The sequence below is a fragment of the Lepidochelys kempii genome, chromosome 6 (genome assembly GCF_965140265.1).
Source record: "Lepidochelys kempii isolate rLepKem1 chromosome 6, rLepKem1.hap2, whole genome shotgun sequence".
Taxonomy (NCBI): domain Eukaryota; kingdom Metazoa; phylum Chordata; order Testudines; family Cheloniidae; genus Lepidochelys; species Lepidochelys kempii.
Window position 1 is genome coordinate 70,010,190 of NC_133261.1, and position 26,212 is coordinate 70,036,401.

The window sequence follows — 26,212 nt, forward strand, 5'->3', positions numbered from 1 at the left end:
TAGTTAAACATTAAAGTTTTTTAAAATCAGGTTTGTTTTGTTAAAATTATTTTTATCTAAAATAGTTAAATTAAATTTAAAAAACAAAAATTCAGTAGACTATGTCAGCCAGGTCAACATGAGAAACTTAAAATATGGGCTTCTGCAGCTAACTCAGTCATCTTCATTTTCCTGTTTATTGATAATCTGGAAAAGAAAAACAAGCTTTCTTGCTTTTTCAGGTCCCAAATGATTTCTCAATTTGTAATGAATTAGTCCAAAGGAAGAAAATATTCTTTTAACAGCAGTAGCTGCTTCTGCTGGTGTAGAAAGTGAGATTATCGCTTCAACAGTCTCTGATTCAAAGTGCTTAAGTGACCTCCACCAGTTCACTGGTGTGACTTTCTTTAAAACATCAGCAAACATATATTTCTTGAATGGTTCTAATTCCCAAACTGGGTCTCTTTTACGGCCTGCTGCCATTATTTAAAAACATTTTTGCTGTTAACAAGCATGTTCTCTCTGGAGACACACATCCACAGTTTGAGAACTGCAGAACTAAGCATCTCTGATGTTTATCTTCTAGACTGAGCACTGAGTCCCATTGGATAGATAGAAAGATTAACCTAAATCTGACACCCCATAAAATTGGGTCCCTAATCCATGAACTATTGGAACTCATTTACAAAACTTTTTTTAAACATTACATGAATTTATAATCCCTATTCCATGATATATCTTTGAACTATAATGTATCTTAATTAAAACTATCTTTAGATAGGTTTTTTTCCTCAAAAAGCATTGTATCAAAAAATCCAATTTAAATCTGTTTTTGATTTAAAAAAAATAATTGATTTTTATCCACCCTGATATAAATGTAGTTTAATTATGTGATTGTAAATAAAAGGAGACACTATGGGAGAATAATCTATATCCTGTGGAAAAGAGGTCAAATCAAAAGATACTCACTGCAGTTTTGAAGAGGAGAAGAAGGGAAAAAAAAAAAAAAGCAAAGGGAAAGAGATAAAATTGAGGTATATTGTGAAGTCATTGTCGGTGCAGCTTTGCCAGCTAGAAGAATATTGCTTAAAAGGGAGATTTGAGGTCTAGATGCACTGAACTAGGAATCAGGAGACCTGGATTCTGTCCCTGGCTCTCCCACTGCCTTGCTGTGTCATCTTGGGCAAATCATTTAATCTCTTGTCTTTTTCCTCGTACTTTTCTATTTGGGGCAGGAATGTCGTCTTGTATGTGTAGAGGGCCTAGTAGTGAGTCTTGGTTGTGGCCTCTTGGTTCTGTTGGAATACAAATAATAAATAAACGTTGGTTGTGAGCGATTGTGTTTTGGGGATTGTATTTGAAAACCGGCTTTGCACGTCATAGCATTTTCTGCTTAAGGACTTCAATGTGCTTTACAAATATTAACTAACCCTTACAGCTGTCTCACTCATTAGGACACTACCCCTATGAGGTAGACAAGTAATATTCGTATTTTCATAGATTTTTAAGGCCAGAAGAGAGGATTCAATCATTTCATCTGACCTCCTGTATATAACACAGACCTTAGAATTTCACCCAGTTACTCTTGCATTGTGAGTTCATTTTACAGGTGGGAAACCTGATCGTTTGACAGGGTAACTGTCTTGGTGAAATGTGAAGTCCTAGAATACATCAGGTGTGGTATTTCCAGTAGAGAGAGGGAAGTGTTAATATCCTTATAAGGTACTGGTGACACCTCATCTGAAATATTGTGTGCAGTTCTTGTCTCCCATGTTTAAGAAAGATGAATTCAAACTAGAACAGGTGCAGAGAAGGGCTCTAGGATGATCAGAGGAAGGGAAAACCTACCTTATGAGAAGAGACTTGAGGAGCTTGGCTTGTTTAGCCTAACCAAATGAAGGCTGAGAGGAGATATGATCTCTATACATACGTCAGGGATAAATACCAGGGAGGGTGAGGAGTTAAGTGCCAGTGTTGACCCAAGAACAAATGAGTATAAATTGGTCATCAACAAGTTTAGGCTTGAAATTAGATGAAGCACAGGCACGGACTTGGTGATTTCCCCGGGGAGAGCTCGACCTCCCCGCTCTGCCCCAGACCCCACTGAGCACCCACTTTTTTTTTTTTTTTGGTGGATGCTCTAGCCCAAGAGCTGGCACCTATGAGATGAAGTGAAGGAGGAGTGAAGTTCTGAAGCAGCCTTCCGGTGGAGAGGGTAGTAAACCTAACTGGTTTCAAGGCAGAGCGTAAGTTTATGGTGAAGGGGATGGTATGAGACTGCTTACAATGGCTCATGGCCCATCTGTGACTGCTAGTAACAAATATCCCCATTGTTCAGAGATGGGACTAACTAGATGGGGAGGACTCACAATTGCTACAGAGAATTCTTTCCCAGGTGTCTTGCTGATATGCTCATGGTTCAACTGATTGCCATATTTGGATTTGGGAAGGAATTTTCCCCTAGCTCAGATTGACAGAGACCCTGTTGGATTTTTGCCTTCCTCTGCAGCATGAGGCACAGGTCACTTGCTGGTTTGAATAGAGTAAATGGTGGATTCTGTGTAACTTGAAGTCTTTAAGTGATTACTTGAGGATATCAGTAACTAAGTCAGAGGTTATGGATCTATTACAGGAGTGGGTGGTGAGGTTCTGTGTCCTATGGTGTGTGGGAGGTCAGACTAGATGATCACAATGGATGCTTCTGGCCTTAATATCTGAGTCTAAGGGCATTTAGCAAGTCTGCATCAGAGCTGATAAAAATCTAGGTCTGTTGACTCAGTTTTGTGCTCTAACAAGTAGAGACACTTTTGGAAAACAATGAACAGTGGAAAAGCACAGAGAGACTTTACAGATTTTTCTTACTTGAGCTGGAAACTGAAATTCATTTGCATTCTCAGCCAAATCTCCTGGCATGTGCTCCTTGAAGGGCACATATATGAAGCAAAGGAAGATAGTAGTTCCATTGCCGTCTTTCTTAAGAAAAAGCTCCATAAAAATAAAGTACTTGCTGTCTTCTGCATTTCCTGCTTTCCATTTCACCAGGGTCTCACTTAGGGAAACAAAGCGTTTCCTCTTTGGATAAAGCCTAAGAGAGGAGAGCATAAGGCCTAAGAGAGGAGAGCACAAGTATGACAATGTGGTTGCCAGGTCTCAGTACAAAAAAGAATTAGTATCCAAGAGAGTTCTTCTGGCAGTCTGTCAAACTTTGCCTAGTTCTATTGTGAGGAAAATAGAAATGTGATGCACTGAAAGAGCAGTGCGACTTTTTTTTACACTGCATACAAGGTTTTACAGTATTATAATAATTTTAAAAAGCTGATGGTAGAATTCTCAGATAATTTACAGATCCTTTTAAGGATTATGTTCCCATGAAGATTTAAAATTTTATATATTATTGTCGCATTTTTATTTAGCTTTCTTGAATATTAGTTTTATGCATCATAAAAGTTGCCGCATAATATATTTGGAGCTCTGTGGTCTCACAAGTGAATAATATGACTTCATTAAAATGTAGTAAGAGCTTTTCTCTTCTGTTGTGTCTTGCACATGAGGATCTCAAAGCATTATATAAATAATCATTTATTTTTGGAGCACCTCCTGAGGAAGTAGATGGTATTAGTAGGTAACTGGAGCACAGAGAAGCTACAGGCTTAATAAATTGTCCACTAATTTTGTTTGCGTCAATTTTTGGTGCCCTACTTGAAACATTTTAAAGGGGCCTGCTTTTGAGGTGCTGATCACCCTCAGCTCTCAATGACTCTAGCACCTACCACTGCACCTAAGCATTTCTGTAAGACAGGCCCCAATGGTTTCCAGCTGGGAAGGCAAAATTAGTGGCTACTTTTGAAAAGTTGGGCCTGAGGAATAATTGTCAGACTAGGGAATTCTGTAGAACCAAGAACTCCTGAATCTGTTCCTTGCTGTAACTACTAGAGACACTCCCTCAACTTAAAAGTATTAGAATCCATGATGATGGTGAATTCGTGCCCAGTATTTGAGAGAGAGAGAAACAGATTGGAGTAAGTCTACGGGTATCTTTATTAATGTTTTGTTCTCTTTCCTTGCAGGAGAACCATGTCCATGACAAGCTGGTACCTCATAAGTTGCTTCAGAAAGACTTTGTGCCTTTCCTGTTGAATTTTTTAAGGGAACAGACTAGTCAGATCTTGACCAATGGGCCCTCTACCCCTGCTAAAACCCCAAATTCTAAGACCCTCAGGAGCTCAGCTAGCCATGGGAACCAAAAGTCAGGGTCAGAAAGGAGGATAGGCAACTCAGCAGGGTCATGCAGCAGCCGAATGCAGCTCTTTCCCCAGAGGACCCCTGCTAGCTCCTGTACCCCAGGTGCTAGTTTTCCCTCTTCTGCTGCATCAAGTGGCTCTTCTGCCTTTACTGGGTCAAGCTTGTCTGGCCCCGGCAGTGATTTCCCCAGCACCAGCCCAAGCTTTGGTTGCAGCCCTGTGTTCAACCACAGTGAGAAACGTTCATCTCAGAAGGCCAATTTGGGCAGCTTCCTTATGCCCGCACCAGATGTCCAGCCAGTGAGGCGAGGCAGAAGAAAAGGCAACAGTTCTGCCAATGCCACTGGCCGGCAAGTGGCTCGGGACCTAGGGCGAAGCCTCACTGAAGAGGAGGATGGGAAGGGTGACAGCACATCGTTGAGTGGCGGGAGGAGGAAACGGAGTGAGGTGGGTCCTACCTCAGCCAATTCCCCACCTGATCAGCTGAACCTCAACAACTTGGAGGAGTTCCCACCCATGAGTGCTGCTTCTGGCTTGACAAAGTAAGAGCAAGTCTTCCTTGTTGCACTCTTATTTTTCTGATCGTGCTGGCAGCATTGAGTACTGCAGGTTATTTCTTGGGAGCAGCTGACACTGTTATCTCACAGGTAATAATATATAGATGGTCTTATAACTGTCTCAGTTATGAATGTTTTGTAATAGATTGCAGGTTAGGGGGCTGTTGCTATGCTGTGCAGTCTGTGTTTTTCAACTCACCATGCTTCCTTCTCCCCAGTATCCTTCTGAGGCTCCTCTAGGGGCTCATTTTCATTGGGAAATCTTACCATTAAACAGAGTTGTGAAGAGTTGAGACAGTGGTGATATGATGCTGAGCACACCTTTGTCCTTGTTTGCCATGATCAGTGAGTCACAGTCAGTCAGCATTATCTTGACTCTACAGTTGTATTTAAACATGATAGGATTTTATACTGAGGGTAAGCCCTAAGTGTCTCCTCTACTTTGCTGCGGCTGTCTGGAACGGCTGCCAGGATGGCAAACAGGCATTCTGCGACCTCTGGTGGCAACAGCATTGGCAGGTGAGGCATCATGTCCTCTGGCTCTATGGTGCCAGTTAGAGGGAAATGGGTCTCCTGTGGTAATGGGCTGGGTAGATGGTTGACATGTGGGTTCTGTTTAGTTCTTGAAGTGCATGAGTTTCCCCTGGTTGCTTATGATTTTTTCTAGCTGGGCTGGCGAAGGGCGCAGCTCTTCCTCGTGGTACATGCTGTTGGTCTCTCTCTCTTTTTTAAATGAAACCTAAGATTCACTGCTAGGTCTCAATAAAGGAGAAATCAGGCCCCTTTAAGGTCTCATGTTTGCCACCTAAAATTACTTCTGAAAATTTAGGTCATGGCAATCTGCAGGAATCTGAAGGATGTGTGATTCTGAAAGTCCTCTTCAGATCAAGGCAGGGGCTTCTGCGGTTAGACTTAGCTGAATGTAATGTAGGTCTGGTCCACTAATCTTACCCACCTTAACTCTCCTTCCCTTTAGTAGACCTCAGAGTTCATAGGTTCAGAATTCCTAATAGATGCTACAGTAGCTGATGCACAGCTCTCCATAACACAAGGTAGGCTACCAGAGTTCTCTTCCTGTGAATCAGTGATCTTTCTACCTGCTCTCTGTCCAGGATGTATAGTTACGGTTGAATCTGTACTTAGCAATTCCTGTTAGGCCTGGTCTACACTGAGGTAATATTCATTTTCTCTTTCTCTCCTTCCTCCCACCCCCATTAACCACCTTTCAGGGAGAGTCAAGCTTCTGCTGCTTGGTCTGTGCAGTGGCACCAACCAGTTCTAAAGTGAGTTAATTGAAGTGATTTTAGAGCTGGTTAGAACTCTTGGTTCTCCTGAGAAATAGGGTCCCACATGGAGGGTGGGGATTTAAAGATGGGAAATCCTTATGATGCTCTGTGAGATGGCTTTGACCTGCAGGATATAATGCATTTCCATCACAAGCAGTAAGTTTCAAATTGCAGAGTATGTGACTGATGTGAAAAGTGTGAGGAGATGAGTCAAATATAAGACTGGAAGTAACAGTATAAGGTAAGGTCCCTAGCAGCTAACATGTAGCAGGCAGCAGATTCATTGGGAAAAGAGATGTCAGTTGTAGAACACTGATTTTATCATCATTTCTACATTTCGTTTAAAATGACATATTACTGTTCTATGGAGCCTTTTCCCCAAGAATCTTACAGCACTTTACAAATCTTATGCCTCATGTCACCCTTGTGAGGTGGGTAAGCAATATTATATGGATAGATAAACTGAGGCGCAGAGAGATTAGGATTTGTACAGGTTACAAAGCAGGTTGGTGGCAGAGGCAAGAATAGAAATCTGGGAGTCCTGACTTGTAGTGGCCAAAGAGGGTCACTGGGTCATGCTTTCATGAACATTTTGGGACTATATGATGAACTGATGAGCAGCCAGAACTTGGTATGTCCTAAGTTAGCAGTCTGACAATGTAGGACAGGTGGGGTAGATAAGTTGAGTAATATCCATGTTTTTCATCCATTTTCCCCCATAGTGATCATAGTTAATTTTAAGTCACAGCAGTGGAGTAGCAGGAAATACATTGTACTTCATCAGGATCGTTGAAGTCTATATTTGTAGGATGTACCCACTCTTTGTCTAGTGGCCCGGGGCAAAATCAGCTACCCTGCCAGATGCAATTACAGTTGCACTGTATCTTGATTCTCTCTTTCCTTATCAATTTTACATTGGCATCAAAATTCTCTGAAAGAGTTTGATGGATTTGACTGCTATTTTCTCTCTTGACGATCTGTTTATACTTCATTTAAGTGAAAGCCTCTCTTAAATTGTTTCAGCAAAAGCAAGCCATCAAGACGAATCAACCCAACTCCAGTGAGTGCTGAGCGCTCCCACTCAAAACCTAAGATGTGTTTCACTTCCACGCCAGTCAGCCAGTCTCCAGCTGCTCGGTTTCCGTCTGGGACCTGTCTTGAGACCTTTGCTGCCATCCAGGAAGGGAACGTTACCTCCATCAGAGGGAGCAGCCTTCAAGAGGAGAGGGAGATGCTGAAGAAAGAAAGGTACAGTATGAACAGGGATGGGGACACATCTGCAGGGGTTCATACTGCTCCCTTTATTAGGAAATTGCCAATAAGAAGCTGTAAATTAACAGAAAATATCCAGACAAGATAATAGTTGTTTGATTAAAAAAATTGACCTAAAAGCAGATGAGATGAAAATGAATGTAGTATCAGACTAACAAGTTTTCAAATTCAGCCTTCACTCTTCACTTAAAGATGTGCTTCTACTCTGCAAAGCGACTCTGGCATCATATTGGTCCTGAATTTATTGTATTTCAGTTACTCCTTATTGCATTAATGCAAAGTTCTGTGGGTCAGACTGTACTCTCAAGCATACTTATGTAATACCATTGTCTTCAGATGATGCTCTGTTTTACCTATGCAAACCTGCTGAAAGCTAGTAGGGTGCACACAGGTGTAATGTGATAACTATCACCCCCTTTTAGGAAATGGAAAGCTATAGGACAGAGAGGTTGAGTGACTTGCCTGAGGTCACACTCTGAGCCATGGCAGATTTAGAATTCGAACCCAGTTCTCTTGAATTCCAGTTCTGTGCCTTAACCACAAGACACTATTTTGTCATTAGGCAGAAAATGGATGAATTAAGTAATTTAACCCATCTCCTGTGTAGAAACTGCATTAGATTCTGTAAATGTTGTGATCAATTCTTGTAGGAATCCCAGAAAACCATACACCAAAGAAGAAAACTTCCTGTTTGAATGTGGTGTGTGTCATCTTCAGTTCCTCTGTAAGTCATTGACTTTGAATTTCAGATGCAAGTTGCTGCACCAAACATGTTCTCCTGCAGGCCTGTCTCTGGATCCCAGTACACCTACCAAGCCTAATTACAGTTGGAGTGGAAGCCTCGCTACTGATGGTCAACTAGTGACCTCTGCAGATCTCAGTAAAGTTTCCTGCAAGAAACAGCTGGAACAGCTGGCTCAGCTCTATTCATCTTGTATAGCAGGTAAAGACCTGGGAGTAGTGAGATGACTATGGTGTGGAATATCTTCTTTAAATACTTACTATTTCCAGAGTGCACCCATGACTTATAATACAAGTGAGTGCTGCCTGGAAAAATAAACAGAGACCTCCCTCCTACTCAAGAGTATATCCACCCCTAACTGGACAGAAGTCTAGAAAATGAGATGGGCCCTACACAATTCCCTGAACCCCTCAGCAGACTCAAACTGTATTGGCCCAACTGGAAAAGTGAATATTAGAGGCCAGGACTATTCCCTGACAATGCTCATTAGGTTGAAGTGGTTTATAAGATGTTTTAAGCTGTTACCCATGGTTTAACTTTTGGGGGAATGGAGGTAAAACACTTTCTATAATGCACCTACCCAAATGCGCATGGCTGCATATCAGCATTGTTGAGTCCTGTATGGATCAGCTGAGACTATAAGCTTGAGATTTGATTATCTTTGTTATCTTGATTTATTAACGTAGACTAATGCTGAGTGTTTAGCCATTTTATGTCACTTCCTCTTCCAGAAAACCTGGTTCCAAATATTTTCCTGGAGCTCTTCTTTGTCCTGCAGCTGCTAACATCCAAGGGAACAACTTCTTCGGAAGATGGTGAGAATGACATGGAATTCAATCAAGGATGTAAAGGTCAGCAATGCTCTTGAATGGAGACTAGGTTGTTCCCAGGCCTGGTAATGGGATACAGAGCATATCGTCTCTGATTCACGGGGTTCAAATCGAGCTTCAGGGAATTAGTGACCAAAAGTCATTACACTGAAGACTTCTGAGGCCTGCATGAAGTGAATTAGCATGTCTCAGTGAGTGGTGTAGAATATGGCATTCAGGTAGTGAACAAATAAAGAACCCTAAAAGCTTAGTTTACTACAAAAAGACGAGTGTCTACCCTTGATCTTATATAACCCTCCTTTTGATATCAGGGAATGTTCCACTATGGAGTGAAGGGGGTATTTAGCCTGAAGCCTATAGACCAGGCCGCCAAATTAGTTTGATATTTGGAATGAATAGGTGTTTTATAATCTAATAGGCTATTGAAAACCAGGTTATGGTAACTCACTGTTATTGTCTAAGAACTCCATATTTACCCACTAAAATGAATTTTCAGAGAGAAGAGTGATTCACCAGATTTCCTCCTCCCATCAGTTCCTTCAAACCCAGAAATACCGTTGAACCCATTGTAAGTTTAAGGTCTAATTCTGCCTAGGGAGACATGTGCAATTCCCATCAGTGGGAGTTGTACACAGGTTTATGGCAAATTTGGACCTTACACTAAGCTAGTCAGTAGCTTGATTTCTGGATAAGGTGTACAAGAGTGACTTCCAGCTGAGAATAGCTCCTGGTGTCTGTTAGAAAAACGCTCCATTTTTGGCTGCTGTTATTGTTCCGTGACCTACAGATCCGAAGAACCCCAGTTGGTCTTGACTTCGGTAGCACAGTGCACCCCAGCCGTTGGCTGGAGGAGTCTAATAATTGGTTGTATTTGCTCGACGTTTTGGCGTACAGTTAGCAGTCTGTGGACATAATGCTGCCAATGTGTTCATCCTGTTCCAAATCAGTTTCGACTGATTGTTTCATCAAGGAGGGGATGGGTAGAATCCCATTGATGCTGTCCCAGGAGTCCACATCTGTCTTGTAAGGGCTCACTCCTGCAAGCCCTGTACGTGTCTAACTCCCATTGACGTCAGCGGAAATTCCATTACTTCTAGGATTGACCCTTAAGAGAAAAGCAGCCTCTTGTCCAAGGCTGAGATTTAAGGAGTTAACATGAACTCTGATCTAGGTGATTGCCCACGGCTAACTAGGAAAGGTGGATAATTTTGTCAAACAAGAACACTGGTAGTTATACCGATTAAAATAAGAATGGCCAAACTGGATCAGACCATGGTCCATCTAGCCCAGTATCCTGTCTTCCAACAGTGGCTAATGCCAGGTGCTTCAGAGGGAATGAACAGAACAGGTAATTATCAAGTGATCCACCCTGTCACCCATTCCAAGCTTCTGGCAAACAGAGGCTTGGGATACCATCCCTGCCCATCCTGGCTAATAGCGAGTGATGGACCTATCCTCCATGAACTTATCTAGTTCTTTTTTGAACCCTGCTATAGTCTTGGCCTTCACAACATCTTCTGGCAAAGAATTCCACAGGTTGACTGTGTTATATGAAGAAATACTTCCTTTTGTTTGTTTTAAACCTGCTGCCTATTAATTTCATTTGGTGACCCCTAATTCTTGTGTTATGAGGAGGAGTACATAACACTTGCTTATTTACTTTCTCCACACCAGTCATGATTTTATAGACTTCTATCATATCCCCCCCTTAGTTTGTCTCTTTTCCAAGCTGAAAGGTTGCAGTTTTATTAATCTTTTCTCATGTGGAAGCTGTTTCAGAGCCCTAATCATTTTTGTTGCCTTTTTCTGTACCTTTTCCAATTCCAATTATCTTTTTTGAGATGGGGTGACCAGATCTGCACACAATAGTGGCAATCAAATATCAGGCTTCAGGGCAAGCTCCAGATAATTGCCACAGAGATCAGGAAGAAACCTTCCCTCTCATGCAACATTGCACAATTGGCCAACGATGTTAGAATGGGGTCTTTTTAAGGGGGTGTTTTGCCTTCATGTGACATGTCAGGTAATGGGCACTGATGGACCAATGATGTGACTGGGTTTGGTAATTCCTACATCCCTCTCAGTTAATTACTTTAGATTTTTCTATTTAGCGTCTGAATTTTCCACCAATTGTTGTTAAATGCTATTTGTTTTCAGATGCAGTGGAGCGGCAGCATTTTCGAAATGTACACAACTGTGTTTACTTTGCTGTGCAGGTCTTGGATTGTCAGTTTGAGTAAGTTGAACCTTTCTCTTTCTTTGGGTATAGGTGGGTTGTGTGAGTATGAGAGTGGGAGAGAGCGTGCATCTGAATTTCATTGAGGTCATTTTAGGGGCATGGTGTTGAGTAATTTACGCAATGTCACACACTGAGTTAATGACTCAGTTGAATTAGAAAGCCAGGACCTTTCTTTGTGGTGGTCTCTACACCATTATGTTTCAGTGTAAGTGTTCCCACAGGGAAATGGTGGGTTATGAGGTAACACATCCAAACTGCAGTTGGAATTTGGTGGGACTGATGTTTTGCTTCAGATGCCACCAGAACAGGAAAAACTCAGTGGACTTTTTCCTTCATGTCACCTCCGTGTGACTATGGCATTTGCAGTGTGTCCTGTTGATGCCAGTAGGATCCAGATTCCAGGTGGCTAGTGGTTAAACCTGTGTGATTTTTGTAAAATAAGTGTACACTTTATTTAGATTTGCTCCCTCAATGTTGTGTTCTGTGTGTGGTCTCTTTGCAGAATTATTTCTCATTTAGAGAAGGGGACACTGAAACTTTTGGCTGAGAATGAGCGGATTGCATCCTTTTCCCCTGGCTTGCATGAGAGGCTTATGAAAGCTTATGAGAGCAGCACAGCCAAGGTAAAAAATGAATAGTCCTTAGAAAGTTGAATGTATGAAATTCCAAGGGGTTCCCAGTAATATGCTTGCCTATCGCTCCCTTGCCACAGTCAGTTTGATGATTAATATCAAATCCTGTTCATCCTGCTCTGGGGCTTCATTTTTCAATTTCTTTGGAGACTATGTTAAAACCACCATTTCCTGTCCAGATTGAGCCTGTGCATTGCTAGGGCCAATGAGCTGTAGCTGGGAATTCCTTTTACTAACTTGTATTGCAGTTAGGATGAAATCCTGACTCCATTGAAGTCTGTGGCCAAACTCCCAGTGAATTCAGGGGGGCCAGGATTTCACTCTTACTCTTTTCCCTGTGGTGAGTCTGGAGGTACGAAGATAGTGGATATGGCACTGGACTGTGACTCCGGAGGCTTATGTTCATTTCACAGCTCTGCTACAAATTTCCTGTGTTGTTTTGGGCAAAACACTTAATCTACTCTGTGCCTCTGTCCCCAATCTATTTAAAAAAAAAAAAAATAGAATATGGGGTTGTACTTTCCTTCCTGAAAGCAGTGTTGTGGGGATAAAATCAACTGATGATTGTAAAGTGCTCATGTGATGAGGGCCATATAGATAGAGGTAGCAGCTGTGATGAAGCTGTTTTACTGATTTTAAGGGATTCTTTCTTTCAGAGGAGGGGAGGAGAGATGATGACATGGGAATCGCCAGCTGTCACTCTCACCTTCTCAGAATCCCTGTGTTGAGTTGACATGCATTAAATGATTGCACAGGACTCTTTCTCCAGGGCATGTGCCTGCTAGTTCTGTTCTGGTCTCAGAAAGTTCCTCAAAAGCGATAGGAGATGCCCCTTTACCATCCTACTGAGTGACTGTCTGTGTCTTTTCTGCACTAATGCTGACCAGCAGTTACTCATTAGTGGTTCGGAAATTGTTAGTGTCTGAACAGCATGACTGTGGTAATACCTAAGATAACGTTCAAAATCAGAGAATTTCATTATACTAATGGACTCTGTTATATGTTCAATAGGTGTCCCTCCTGCTGCCTTCGTCTGTCCAGTCCGTTTCTTTCCAGCCAGAAACGGACAATCGTTCTAACTTTCCAAGTGACAGGGCTTTTCATATATTTAAGAAACAAAGGTAAATGTCCTCCAGTTTGTGTGTGTGTGTATGGGGGGGATTATGTTCTATCCATGGATGTGAACAATTGGATGCCATAGCATCCAGTTATACTGCCTATATACAGCATAGTGGGGATGTTCTGCTCTAAGAACACAGGACTTTAGTATTTACAGGGATAAGGACTTTAAACAATGGAAGCCTAAATCCTGCAGAAGTTGTTGACGTGCCAGTACAGCACAGTTCAGTGCTGGTTCAGCTCAGGCTTTGGAGATACTCCCTTCTGTCCCTTCTGTCTCGTGGCGGGAGAGTAGGGGAGCACCTCCTGTCGACTTGTTCTCTTTTTCACGTAGAAGTAATTTCATATGGTTCCTATTCTCTTTGCTTCATTGAGGGATCCACCACACAGGTTCATCTGCTTATCTGACCCCTACTCTGTCTAATAATGGGATGGGTGTCTTGGTTATAATGCCTGAGTTCAGGCAGAGCACCTGTCAGTGGTGGGCTGCAGATTGAAACTAATAGGCTCAGTGGTGCTGGTCACTGCTGCAAAAGGTAAGATACATGGGGCTTTGGAGATGTGACTTTTATTCAGTCTGGAGTATATTCCATGAGGGTGTAGCTTGTGAACTGTTGGCTGGGAATCTGTTGCTATTGGTTCAGAGACTGAAGGCCCAGGACTTGACATGTTTGCATCTTTTGTTCAATAGGGACATCTTTTATGAATTGCTGCGTGAGTGGGAGGATAACTGTGAAAAACCAGGCTGGGACTTTGAAAGAGTTTTGGGCAACAGGATCAGGTAGGAGACTGGTGCTGCAGCTCTGGTTTGCTAATGGGAAATCCAGATAAAAACTTACTTTTGTCCCTGAAGCCAGTAGATGCCCAGAGGGCACAGGGCCAATTATAAAGAAGATGTTGCATTACAGTCTCATGATTTGGAGCAGAATAGACTCTCAGACTTTAAGTTCAGAAGGGACCATTGTGATCAAGTCCAGTAGTTCTCAAACTTTTGTACTGGTGACCCCTTTCACATAGCAAGCCTCTGAGTGTGGGACCCCCCCCAAATTAAAAACACTTTTTAATATATTTAACACCATTATAAATGCTGGGTGCAAAGCAGGATTTGGGGTGGAGGCTGACAGCTTGTGATCCCACATGTAATAACCTCGCAACCCCCTGAGGGGTCCTGACCCCCAGTTTGAGAACCCCGATCTAGTCTTACTGACCTCCTGCACATGGCAGACGACAGGACTTCACCCACCCACTTCTGAAATAGACCCCTAACCTCTGCTGAGGTACTGAAGTCCTCAAATCATGGCTTAAAGACTTCAAGTTACAGAGAATTCACCATTTACACTAGTTTACACCTTCAAGTGACCCCTGCCCCATGCTGCAGAGGAAGGCAACTTGCGCTCCCCCTCTCCCCAGGCCTAGGGTCTCTGCCAATCTGACCTGGGGGAAAATTCCTTCCCAACCCCAAATATGGCCATCAGTTAGACCCTGAGCATGTAGGTCAGACCCACCAACCAGACACTTGAGAGAGAATTCTCTGTAATAACTCAGAGCCCTCCCCATCTAGTGTCCCATCTCCAGCCATTGGGGATTAAATCTTTGCCTAATTTCGAGCCTAAACTTGTTGTTGGCTAGTTTATATTCATTGTTCTTGTGTCCACATTGGCACTTAATTAAATAACTCCTCTCCCTCCCTGGTATTTATCCCGCTGACGGATTTATAGAGAGTAATCATATCTCCCCTCAGCTGCCTTTTTGTTAGGCTAAACAAGCCTACAGTCTTCTCTCAAAAGGTAGGTTTTCCTTTCCTCTGATCATCCTAGTAGCCCTTTTCTGTACCTCTTCCAGTTTGAATTCCTCTTTCTTAAACATGGGAGAACAGAACTGCACACACTACTCCAATGAGGTCTCGCAAGTTCCTTGTATAATGGTACTGACACTTCCCTGCCTCTACTAGAAATACCTCTCCTGATTCATCCTAGGTCTGCATTAGCCTTTTTCACGGCCACATCACATTGTCATAGTCATCCAGTGAGCAACTAATACACCCAGGTCTTTCTCCTCCTCTGTTGCTTCTAACTGATAAGTCCACATCTTATAGCAAAAATTCTTGTTAATCCCTAAATGCACAACTTTGCACTATTAAATTTCATTCCATTTCTATTACTCCATTTTACAAGGTCATCCAGATCTTCTGATATGATATTCTGATCCTCCTCCGTATTGGCAATACCTCCCAACTTTGTGTCATCTGCAAATTTTATTAGTGTGCACTCATTTTTTTGTGCCAACATCAGTAATAGAACTGTTAAATAAGATTGGTCCCAAGACTGATCCCTGAGGAACTCCACTAGTAACATCCCTCCAGCCTCACAGTTCACCTTTCAGTATGACACTTTGTAGTCTCCCCTTTAACCAGTTCCTTATCCACCTTTCAATTCTCATATTAAGCCCTATCATCTCCAATTTAACTAATAATTTCCCATCTGGAACTGTATCAGATGCTTTACTGAAATCCAAGTAGATTAGATCTGCTGCATTTCCTTTGTCTGAAAAAGTTATCTTTTCAAAGAAGGAGATCAGGTTGGTCTGGCACGATCCACCTTTTGTAAAAACATATTGTGTTTTATCCCAATTACTGTTCACCTCAATGTCCTTAATTACTTCCTCTTTTAGAATTTGTTCCAAGACCTTGCATACAGTTGAGGGCAAACTAAGAGGCCTGTAGTTTCCTGGGTCACTTCTTTCTCTTTCTTAAAAATAGGAACTATATTAGCAATTCTTCAGTCATAGGGTACGATCCTCGAGTTTACAGATTCATTAAACATTCTTGCTATTGGGGTTGCAATTTCATGTGCCACTTCTTGTAATATTCTTGGATAGAGATTATCTGGGACCCTTGGTTTAGTCCCATTAAATTGTTTGCGTTTAACTACCACCTCGGATGTGGTCATTTCTACCTTCATATCTTCGTTGCCATTAGTCACCCTGCCACTACCCCTAAACTCTTCATTAACCTCATTAAAAACTGAGGCAAATATTTGTTTAAGTGTTGGGCCATGTCTAGATAATCTTTAATCTCCACCCCATCCTCAGTGTTTAGCGGTCCCACTTCTTCTTTCCTTGTGTTCTTATTTATATGGCATTGGAAGGCATTGGTTTTTAAAGAAATCACCTTGTGCTTCTGCTATAGCTGTATATAGACTCTGTTTTGACTGGCTCTTTTTGGTTTTAGCGGTTTGTTTTGTTTCCCAGGGCTATGATGAATCACCTCACAGCAGCCTATAATCACAGCCACTTTGCCAGGCTCTTTCAGAAACAGCTTATCCAGGTAAATAACATTGTATTTTCCATAAACAGAGCAGTTTTGCTAAGCTATAGCAAAATGTAACCTAGTATTTATACATTTGTACATATACTTTTTGCTGTAATTGAACCTTTCCTGAGTGAATGGAATTATTTGAGGGGGTGGGGGGAATGGATATCTCAAAAGAATAATTTTATCAGTTCAAATCCAGCACAGATTGGTAGAAAACTACCATTATCTAATGACTTCTGAATGGGCTATGTAAAATAAGTTTGTTCCCAGTACAGTTCCCAATCAACATGTGTCCATACCAGAATGGACAGACATACCAGGGAATTAATGGATGATGGAGATTGGATTACTTAATCTTTTCTACTTTAGAGATGATTCTTGTCAGGTTTGTGGCATGCTAATAGGGCTGCGTATTGAGCTTTGACTACAGAGGGCTTTGGTCTCAACAGCTGTTCACCTGGGACATTTTACCAGCAATAAAAATTCACGCATTTGGAAATTAAAAAAAAAATGTTTAGACATTGATGTGTATCTGATTCAGACTTGCCTGGTTATGTTCGTTGTTTTTCTCAATGGAATGAATTATTGTTGCTGGATCCTGGTCTGGATATGATGGCCCTGATTTTGGTTTGTTTATGCTTGGAAGGAGACACGATGCTGTTTGAAGCATTATTGTTGTTCTGTCTATTTTTTTTTTGCCTACTATTGTTCCAAGTAATGTGTGAGATCATTGTCAGTGTGAGAAAGTAGAGAGAATTTTCTGCTTGTTTGCTTTGTGTGTAGTATTTCCATTTCTGATCCTGTATAGTTGGTCAGTTTCCCTTGTATGCGGGGGGGTGGGGGGGTGTCTCCTTTCATACAGCACTATAGAGAGAGAGATTTAAAAAAAATCTAAATCCACAAAAAATTGTCAGAGGCTTGGGCAGGTGTAGTACCTGAAACTACTTGCAATGCATATTTTGAAATCAATGTCCCTTTAGGCTGGGATTTTCAAAGGAGACTAAGGGAATTAGGTGCCCAGTTTGCAAATTGGGCGCACAACTCTCTTAGTCACCTTTGAAAATCCCACCTTTTAAGTGTATTTCTAATCTGAAAAGACTGTAAAAATGTCTTCATCTTATTCTGCAGATGTGCTCCCTGTGTGTCTCCACAATTGTCATCTGCTGACTTTAGTGAGCAAAATACGGTTTTACTGATCTTTACTTCTGTTAGCCTTGCAGAACCATCATAGCTAAGAGACTGGGATCATCAAAAAAGGTGTTAACTAAGTTCCAATTGCAAAGCCAGATTTCTCCCTCAGTTACATCTTTGCATTCCTATTGAACACTGTAGGGTTTCATAGGTGTAACTAAAGACTTAAGTTGAAAATGTTTTGTCTGCAATGAGGTATGGGTGTAACTGACCAGAACTTGCCCTGCTGGACCTGTGCGATTTGTGATATCCGAGCAGGAGCGAATCTAACTTGACTCTCAGAGCCCAGGGTGTATTTACAGGGTTAGCAGTTGTAAAAGGATTTTCCTTTGTAAACTTGAGCACGTTCAGTTTAGAATTATTGAGACGCAATAAGTGTTAACCTCACCCTATCGTATTTTAAGGAGTTTACTTCTCTGCATGGTGCCAGGATTTCAAGTTGCATCCTTGAGATGCCTCGGTACCTGATTAGTTCTGAGGGCTTGAAAACCTCTTCCTTTGAGTGCTGAGCCATAGCTCTCTGTGTGGATGAGCCACTGCAAATAATACTTAAAATCTGTGAAACACCGAGGAGCCCCACAGAATCTGGTCCAGGAACATGCAGTAGATGACAGTGAGAAGTAGCACAGTCTTAAATAGTCCTGATCCCTGAGCGGTGGACTAAACCATGGACGACTGAACTCTGATTCATGCAGGTTGTACAGTTATCCATGGTATTTATATTCTCTATGTAATAGGAAGCCAGGTTGGCCCAGCAGCCTAGGGTCCTAGTGTTAATGTGTGGCATCTGGATTCCATTCCTGAGACCACTAGGCCGGGAGGGTAGCATGTTGGCCTTGTATGCTTTTCCATGTGTTCTGCCCTCCCTTGACTGGCTGAAGGAGATAGCATTCATAGGCTTTATAGGGAGCCACATCCAGTTCCTTGCATTGGATAGAAAACTCCTCCATCAAAAGACTTTTTATGGGGCAGAGAGTGGGTGGGGCAAGATATCCAAGAGAAAAGAAAATCTTATAAATTTCCCATCTCCCTCCTTTTTCCCCCTCCTGAAGATGTGTAAAGGTCCTATTGGTGGTGGCACAAGTTGGGGAGATACCCCAGACCAGGATGTCCTTAATATGCTGGGTTCCGATAACCTGAGCCGGCTGAAGAGGCTACAGGAGAGATTTGTCGTTCCTCAGAGCATCAGAGGGCCCTGCCCGCCCCCTGCCTTCCCAGGGTGCCAGCAGTTCTTCAGGGACTTCATTCTCAGTGCAGGAAGGTTAGCTGCGTATCACTGCTTATGCCTCGGCTAAGTTTGGATGGTGGTTGGCTAATACCACTGGCTTGTGCTGCAGTTGGGGAGTCAACTCAGAAACTGGTCTTGGAACTCCAGCTCTTCGGGACAGTAGAGCCCAAATGGGGATGTTTTCAAACTCTGAAGAAGGTTGCGATTTGCACTGTCCATTAAGTACTCCTGACTGGCATAGTTACCAAGTTGCTCTTGTATCCACTGGCCCAATCTATCTTCCTCTCCTAAGAGCTACATCAGGCTAGTTCCTAGTTAGCTTACTACAGAATCAAACTGAATGTCTTGCCAGAGGGGGTCATTGTTTCCTAATACCACGAGGTGATGCAACAGCGAACAGCAGGAGCTCTGCACAGATGAATTGTTCCTTACAGGGTGGTGGTGGTCAGTGCCCTGCGGTGGAGTGTGAGGCTGCTCTATGGTTAGCCTTTCATGTTCCACAGCATAGATTCAGATCTCCCTTAGACTGCAAATGAAATGGGTTTGGGGACCTCAGTCTCATCTGTAAATGTTTAGCCACATCATTAGAACCAGCACGCTGTTGGAGAATAAGGGAAGTCTCTGTTCCAGAGAGGCCCAAGATTAGACTGGAAAAGGTCGTTAGTCCATGTTGAGGTTGGTTAGTGCACCGACAGAGCTGGTGTGGCGAGACTTGCATGGAGTCTGCCCAGGCTCTGCCTGGCTGTTAGACAGTGCTATTCTTGGCCACACAATGCACTTGGAGCTCCTCCCTTAAATGAGTTGATGTTTTGTATCAGCCGTCCCCAACTTCAGTGATTAAGGCTTAAATGTTAATTGAGATTCCACTGCTATTTTCCGTCTGATTTTTCATCTTTTGCTGAAGCTACCAGTTCAACCAGCACCTGATGGATAGCCTGTGTCTAAAGATACTTGAGCTGGATGGCCTTACTTTGGTAGAGCACGAACCTAGTGATGGGGAGGCAGATATGGATGAACAGGTAAGTAATATGTTCCAGACATCTGCTAAGAACTTGTTCATCGGATCAGTCCGAGAGCTGGTTCATGATGAGTTTCCTAGTTGCTACAGTGATATAAAAAGACTTGTTTAAAATCCATTTATAGTTGTGATTGTGATCCTCTTTAAAAAAAAAAAAAAAAAAAATCTAAAATATTGTTTAAAGTTACATCAGTATGTTTGGAAGATAAAAAATTATCCACTAAGGTTCCAGTAGCCACTTTAACTTTGCCCCTGTGCTCAGTTTACATGTGCTCAGTTATGGTTACAGAAGTAACTATGCAAATAGCGCCTTTTGGTGATCAGCAACTCTTCAAATGTGGTTGTACTCTGAAAAGTGACAAGTTTTGTGTTTAAGACATCTTAGCGGGTCTGTTCACTGTGTGTTGAGTTTGATGGTCTGACTGGAGTACAAATAAAGTAACTTAACATTTAAAAAAAAAAAAATCATGTTAACCCTGTAGAGCTAACATACCTATGTTTGTAAGGCTAACCGTGCAATCCCATTGTTCTCAAATTTTGCCTAGTTATACTTATGCAATTCCACTAAAATCCTGAGGGTTGCACAGATGTAACAGAGGGCAGAATATGGCCATCAGGATCTTTGATGATCATGTTGCACAAGCCACAGAATTTTAGTCTCTGAGATGCCACAAGTACACCTTTTCTTTTTGCTAATACAGACTAACATGGCTGCTACTCTGAAACAGATAATTTAGTTTAGCTGAGATCCCAGGGTGTGTTTGTGGTGCTGGCAGCTTCTAAGATGAGCAAACAGTCTGGAGTCACTGAGACGGAACACATGTAGGACCCAAGGCTGCCATCTTCACCAAGTCACTTTTCAGAATGAAACTGCTCTCTAAATTCTCAGGGATATGCAGCTGCTACTCGGCTGATGTTGGCTACATGCTGATTGCTCTTGCTTCATTGCCAGAGATGGAGGAGTACAGGAATATCAAGTTAAGATTAGTAATATGGAAGTATGACTGTTTGAGCAGCTTCTTGTTTTCTTTATTTTTTTAAGAAAAAGATCTTGGATTCATTTGTTGCTTATGTCAATAGTGGGACTGTCCCCTCAGTAGCCAGTGCAACAGTGAAGACAGGAGCTGTGTACAGCCATTTATGTATGTAATTTAAATGTGCCCATCACAACAATATCTAGTTACATTTATACTGATTAAATATACTCCACTTGTCCCTCTGGAGGAGGAGCCAGGTCTCTACTTGCACTCACTTCTAAGCTGCTTTTGTAGGTCTAAGTGGCATGCCCCAGGAGCATGTCTCTGGGGCTGTATTGCAATGTGATTAAGGAAATGCTTGCTGGAAGAGGTGAGACTTTGAAGACTGGAAGAGGTGGGCTCAGGATCATCTCTTGTAGCAGCGAGCTTCACAGTTGAGGGTCCTCTGCTGAAAACGCTCTTAAACTGAAACTTGGACTCAAGTGGAAGCATTTTTGTGGAACCCAGCTGCCATGGAGAAAAGTAGAGAGACATGAGGTCACATACCTCAGCCTCTGTCCATGCAAGGCTTTGAAGAGAAGGGCCTGGTCCTGTAAACATCCCCCTTAGAACTCTTACTAGTGCACTTGATTGCTGAACTCCACTTTTGAAGGATGCTTGAATATTGCAGAGTGCCCTTCGCTGCAATAGGGGAAAGAGTTTTTCGGAGAGTGGTGGGGAGGATGAAGCTGTGAGGCATTTCCCATGCAGGAAGAGAAGAGCTCTGGTAGGTTACTGCTTCCCAGTTTGGTGCTGTGGTGTCCCTGACCAGTTTTCCTTCTCTCCATTTCAGGATGAAAAAAAGCATTTCACTGCAGCCCTGATGACTCTCAGACTCCTTGCAAAGTTTCTAGGATTTCTTGTTTTCCTGCCATACCAAACAGTGGAACCACCAAGCAGAGACTTGCAGGAGTCTGCAGTGGCATTAAGGAACCAAGTAAGTAACCTGCTAGAGAACCAGCCTGTGTTTTTGCTTGGCAAGTAAGTTTCCTTTGCCCCAGATGAGGCAGGTATTTCTCTGCTGCATCTGGCAGCACCATTTCATGAGGTGGAACAGACTCCAAAATGACATTCCATACTGAGCTGTGCCCTGTCAGGTGAAGAAAAGCATATGAGATCGGGAAGAGGGAGGTGTTAATAAGTGGTGCATTGCTGAACTTCTTGATGATGTATCGAAGACCTGAATACACAGGAAATGCTTCCTTTGCATTGTGTAAGGTTCTACTGCTAGAAACACTTTTAGGAGTGTCTCAGGTCTCCGCTAAATACTCCCACTAATATGTCAAACCAGAGGCAGATTGGCTTTTATTGTCTGTAAGAATTGAACCCAGATCTCCTGGTACTGTGTCAGAGTTCTAGCCAGAAGACCATCTTCTCAAAGCTACAGTGGGATCTCCATTAACTATTACTAGCAGGATATTTAATTTATATAGATCTCCAGTGACTGGAAGTTACAGAGATATAAACACTAGCCATTTTGTTACTGCTTAATTGTACAAAGAGTTAAATCATGGAAAGAAAAACCATAAGGTAGATGTGGATTTTTCTTTTTAAAGTAAATGTGAAAAGTTAGCTTCAAACTAATTTAAGTTGACTTAATGTGTGTTGCCCATCAAGACTCTGCCTGTACTGGATATATTGAAGCTCCTGAGACGATCTATCTTGAACCGACGTACTATTCTTACCATTCCTTGGGTTATAGAGTTCCTCTCCCTTGTGGACCATTTTGCTCCATTCCTTGACTACTACGGGAGGGTATTTTCCCTCCTGCTGCAGCTGTACAGGTGAGAGACTGAGCAAGGATGCCTGCACCTGCTTGAGAACATTTCTTTGCAATGATAATCACATCCCACTCTTCTTCCAAAATGGTGGCTGTGAGGCTGCATGCTAGCCCTCAGGTGGGACCATTATAAAAAATCACTTCTGTCCCTGTTACAGCTGTAAATCACTTGTATTTTTTTTTAATTTTATACTGTATTAAGAGGAGTCCATCCCAAGCTCTGGGAACCTTTGACATTTGATTAAAATATAGAGTTTGACCAAATATATACAGCTTCCCATGTGTCTTCAAGCAGTTGCAGCTGCAAAATATAAACTTAAGTCCCTCTGCAAAGTTCCCCACTGCCCAAATATTCTCAATTCTTCTCCCCTCCATAAAAGAGTGCAAAGAGATGGGATTTGTAGCATGTCCTAAGTTCACCAAACTGTGGCTGCTGGAGACCAAATGTACAATGCACTTTATACAACCCCTCCATCACCACCGCGCACACTCATGCACAGGCTAAGACACCTTCTCTGTTCAAAAGAGGTTGAGATTTAAGGTAGACAAGGCAGGGAACAGGTTAAGGAAATGGAGAGCATGGAGACAAGTTATAGTGTAGCGAAAATATTTTTTTAATTAATGCAGCTGAAGTTTAATGGTCTCTTCTACTGCCCTTTCTCCATGGCAGGTGCCTGGTCCTTTCTGAAGATAAGGAGATGAGTTTCCTGAACAAGCTACTGATCCTTGCAGTGCTGGGCTGGCTTTTTCAGGTACAGTAGTTGGAAAAGTAAATGGCTGGAGGAAGAATGTGCTAGAAGTTAATTGAAAACAAATGAAAATGAGATAAAGTGAGATAAAATAAACGAGATCCTTTCTGTAGCAAGTTTAACACTCCTGTATAATTCCCTACTTTATTTCCATAGATCTCATCATCATTAAACTATATAGCACTTTTCCTCAGAAGCAAAGGGCTTCGTCTGTTACGAGTGCACACATTAGTTCCCACTGAAATTGGAAATTGTCTTGCACTGCAAAGGCAGTGTGCTGAATGCTGTAGGGAGGTGGCAGTGCTTTGCATTAATCAGAGAACTTGTCCAGCTTATTAAGAAATGGCATTGATGAGACTCCAAAGGTACTCCTGTTCTGTCCTCAGCTGGGAGAGTGGTGCCTGTTTTAATGGGAGTGAGAGAACCCCGAAGCTTGGTGAGCGATATGAAAGATCCCCGGTGGGAGGTTGGGATATGTGAAATGGAGGGTAATAAACTCTTGATTTATAGAAAGAAGCTATCTGTGGCGTGGTGGGTCTGGCAGAGTATGGAAGATTTAATGGCAGGATATATATTTTTAGAACATTGAAAGACTGTCCCACCCTTGTAGCTGGGACTGTATTTCACTCACTGACTGCCAGTGGATGGCAACTATTGTGGGTTTGTGTTCCAGGTCCCCTCGGTCCCAGAGGAGTTGTTCTTCACCAGTGAAGTCAGACAGGAGGGGTTGATGAGGGACACTATGACATCTGCTCAGGCTTTGGTAAGTCTGTGTAACAGTAGCTGCTTTAATATTTGCTGCTGATTGACTGAGGCCTGGGTGACCTGCAGGCCATGTGCAGCCTGTGGACTTCAACATCATGTGTAGTGGCTTATCTTCAGTGCAAATGTGTTGAATAAAGACGCATGCAATGCTTCGACTTGTCTGACTGGTCATATTGCATTTTATGCTGGGACCTATAGTCTCTGTGGGCTGGACTTCAATATTGAAAACACAGGCAGCTGCAATCTGCTTGTTTTATGCAAATTACCCCTCAGGGCTTTTGGTAAACTGCCAATATGACTCTAAACTGGAGAAAGCGTGGCTAGGATGAACTGAGGGGGTGCTTTGCCAAGGAGATGAGGGCACACAAGCATGTTTATTTACAGACTCTGATCTAATGTTGATAGAATATCCACAGTGCAGAGTGAGTGTGAGAGTTACAGCCTGTCCCAGGTGCTAGGAGTGATGACAGAACAAACTGGAAACAGGTGACTCAGATCTTTTTGTAAAGAAGTCTGCTGTATTGGAATTCTCTACAATCCACCTGGCCTGGCAAAGGGTAATTAGCACTTGAACAAAAACCACTTCAGAAAAAATAATTCAAGACAACAAATAAGGTAGTTTTCAGATCCCATCTCCCTTGCTGTCTGTGGGAGCCTCCAGCCTGTCTCACCACTATATGAGAGTATCTTGTTACAGTATGTCAGTCGCACCTCCAATGGCAGAAGGGAGATGCAGAACTCCATTGCAGCCTTTCCTAAATATGTACAATATATACTGTCCGCAATGATGGGATGCTAGGCCCTCTCTTGATCCCCATCCTGCTTGGCTATGCAAGGTGGTAATATGGCGGCGGGAGTGTGTGTGGTCTTGTAACTCCATGGGTCAGAGTCTAAAGTCAAATGGACTGATTCTGTGTGTCTGGATGGAATCAGTGGTGGAGCTTTAATTTTTAATAGTTGTGTGTTCTTTACCTTCCTCCTAGTTTGGGCTCTTCCCCCAGTCAGCAGCAGTCAGGGCAGCAGGCCTCCACTGGGATTCCTAATCCCTTTTTACAACCATCCACTCTCAGTGGGGTTTTGACAGTGACCAGGACTAAAGCTCAAGCAATGGCAGATCTTTCTGAAATGCAGCACTGTTCACTGCATATTGAGGGCAGGAATGAACTCTGTGTGTGTTCAAAGTTCATGTCTTCCTTCAGATGCACTTGATCTGAGTTGTGATTAGCTCCATTTTTTTGAGGGTAAGGTGCCCTGAGACATCTGCGTGATACGTAAGGGATTTCTAATCCTCTAAAGATGATACCCTTTTGCAGCTGTTCTGTCCTTCAACTTCCTTTTCTTCCTTTTACCAGGATTCTGTGCCTTTGGTGGATCAGCAGTTACTTTATACCTGCTGTCCCTTCCTTGGTGAGTATTGTATTGATGTTAGTGCCAGCATTCTTTGGTCCCATGAGTCAGGTCATCTTTCTTACCCCTCCCCACAACCTTAAAACTCATAATTCTGACCTTGATGAAAAGACCAAGTCACGGATACTCCAACAACAATTGATAGATGTACCTCTTGGGACAGGGAGGCTGCAGATTGACTGTTCAGACTGTGTAGAGTTAGTGATTCACAGGAGAGGGGGAACCTGGCACTCCATGTAAAGTCAGACTTGAATGGGGGAGTGCCAGGCTTCCCCATGCTGTGTTTAAATAGGAAGGGTTTGGATTGTGACAGTACCCTGGTCTCTAGGCTGACACTTACTGAAGGTAGAGGGGAGGGATCCCTTTGTACCTTGACATCATATGCTGTCAAGCTTGTGTTGTCAGGATTGGTAGTGACAGTGTTCCTCAGTCTTTGTTTCCTTGAGAGACTGCCTCTTGGTGGCTGTGCACTCATACAACAGAGGCACCCACCTGACCATTGGCTTTGAAGATGAAAAGGGGGAGGCTTTACCTCCTGGGGCTGCAGGGAAGGCTGTACAGTCAGTGCAATGATTCTTACATAGGAAATGCACATCACAATTTGAAGGGTTGAAATCCCCCTTACTGAGCTCACCTCCGGCATTCTCTCGGTAACCACACTGGAGTGCTGAGGGTCCTTGATTCTTCCACAACCCTGGTGGCCCTTGCAGAGCTGCCGCAGTCTGAGGAGGACTGGGCGGGATTGTCATGAAAACCTTGTCCAAGTCACTACTCCCTAATCCTTCTGAAGGGTTGCTGTTGAGTATTGGGAAGCAGTGTGCAGCCTTGCTGCACTCCTAGCAAGGAAC

At 42.7% G+C, this 26,212-nt stretch overlaps 2 protein-coding genes across 5 annotated transcripts in view; one reads left to right on the forward strand and one right to left on the reverse strand.

The window, feature by feature from the left end:
• The window catches only part of CDAN1 (codanin 1), a 44,808-nt gene that overhangs the window by 3,289 nt on the left and 15,307 nt on the right, over positions 1-26,212 (forward strand). For 3 of the 4 annotated variants that reach the window (XM_073348610.1, XM_073348607.1, XM_073348609.1), the window contains exons 2-18: positions 4,047-4,762; positions 6,007-6,060; positions 7,087-7,311; positions 8,085-8,278; positions 8,809-8,928; positions 11,065-11,143; positions 11,649-11,769; positions 12,790-12,899; positions 13,589-13,678; positions 16,147-16,222; positions 18,454-18,662; positions 19,534-19,648; positions 21,457-21,600; positions 22,281-22,447; positions 23,114-23,195; positions 23,866-23,955; positions 25,310-25,364. In XM_073348610.1, coding sequence (XP_073204711.1) covers positions 4,047-4,762; positions 6,007-6,060; positions 7,087-7,311; positions 8,085-8,278; positions 8,809-8,928; positions 11,065-11,143; positions 11,649-11,769; positions 12,790-12,899; positions 13,589-13,678; positions 16,147-16,222; positions 18,454-18,662; positions 19,534-19,648; positions 21,457-21,600; positions 22,281-22,447; positions 23,114-23,195; positions 23,866-23,955; positions 25,310-25,364 — 2,647 coding nt within the window. The remainder of the gene's footprint in view (positions 1-4,046; positions 4,763-6,006; positions 6,061-7,086; positions 7,312-8,084; positions 8,279-8,808; positions 8,929-11,064; positions 11,144-11,648; positions 11,770-12,789; positions 12,900-13,588; positions 13,679-16,146; positions 16,223-18,453; positions 18,663-19,533; positions 19,649-21,456; positions 21,601-22,280; positions 22,448-23,113; positions 23,196-23,865; positions 23,956-25,309; positions 25,365-26,212) is intronic. The other variant, XM_073348608.1, reaches the window with a different exon arrangement.
• STARD9 (StAR related lipid transfer domain containing 9) overlaps positions 908-26,212 on the reverse strand; it is a 244,368-nt gene continuing 219,063 nt past the window's right edge. The window contains exon 34 of the mRNA XM_073348593.1: positions 908-1,274. Within this exon, the coding sequence (XP_073204694.1) occupies positions 1,242-1,274 (33 nt within the window). The 3' untranslated portion in view covers positions 908-1,241. The remainder of the gene's footprint in view (positions 1,275-26,212) is intronic.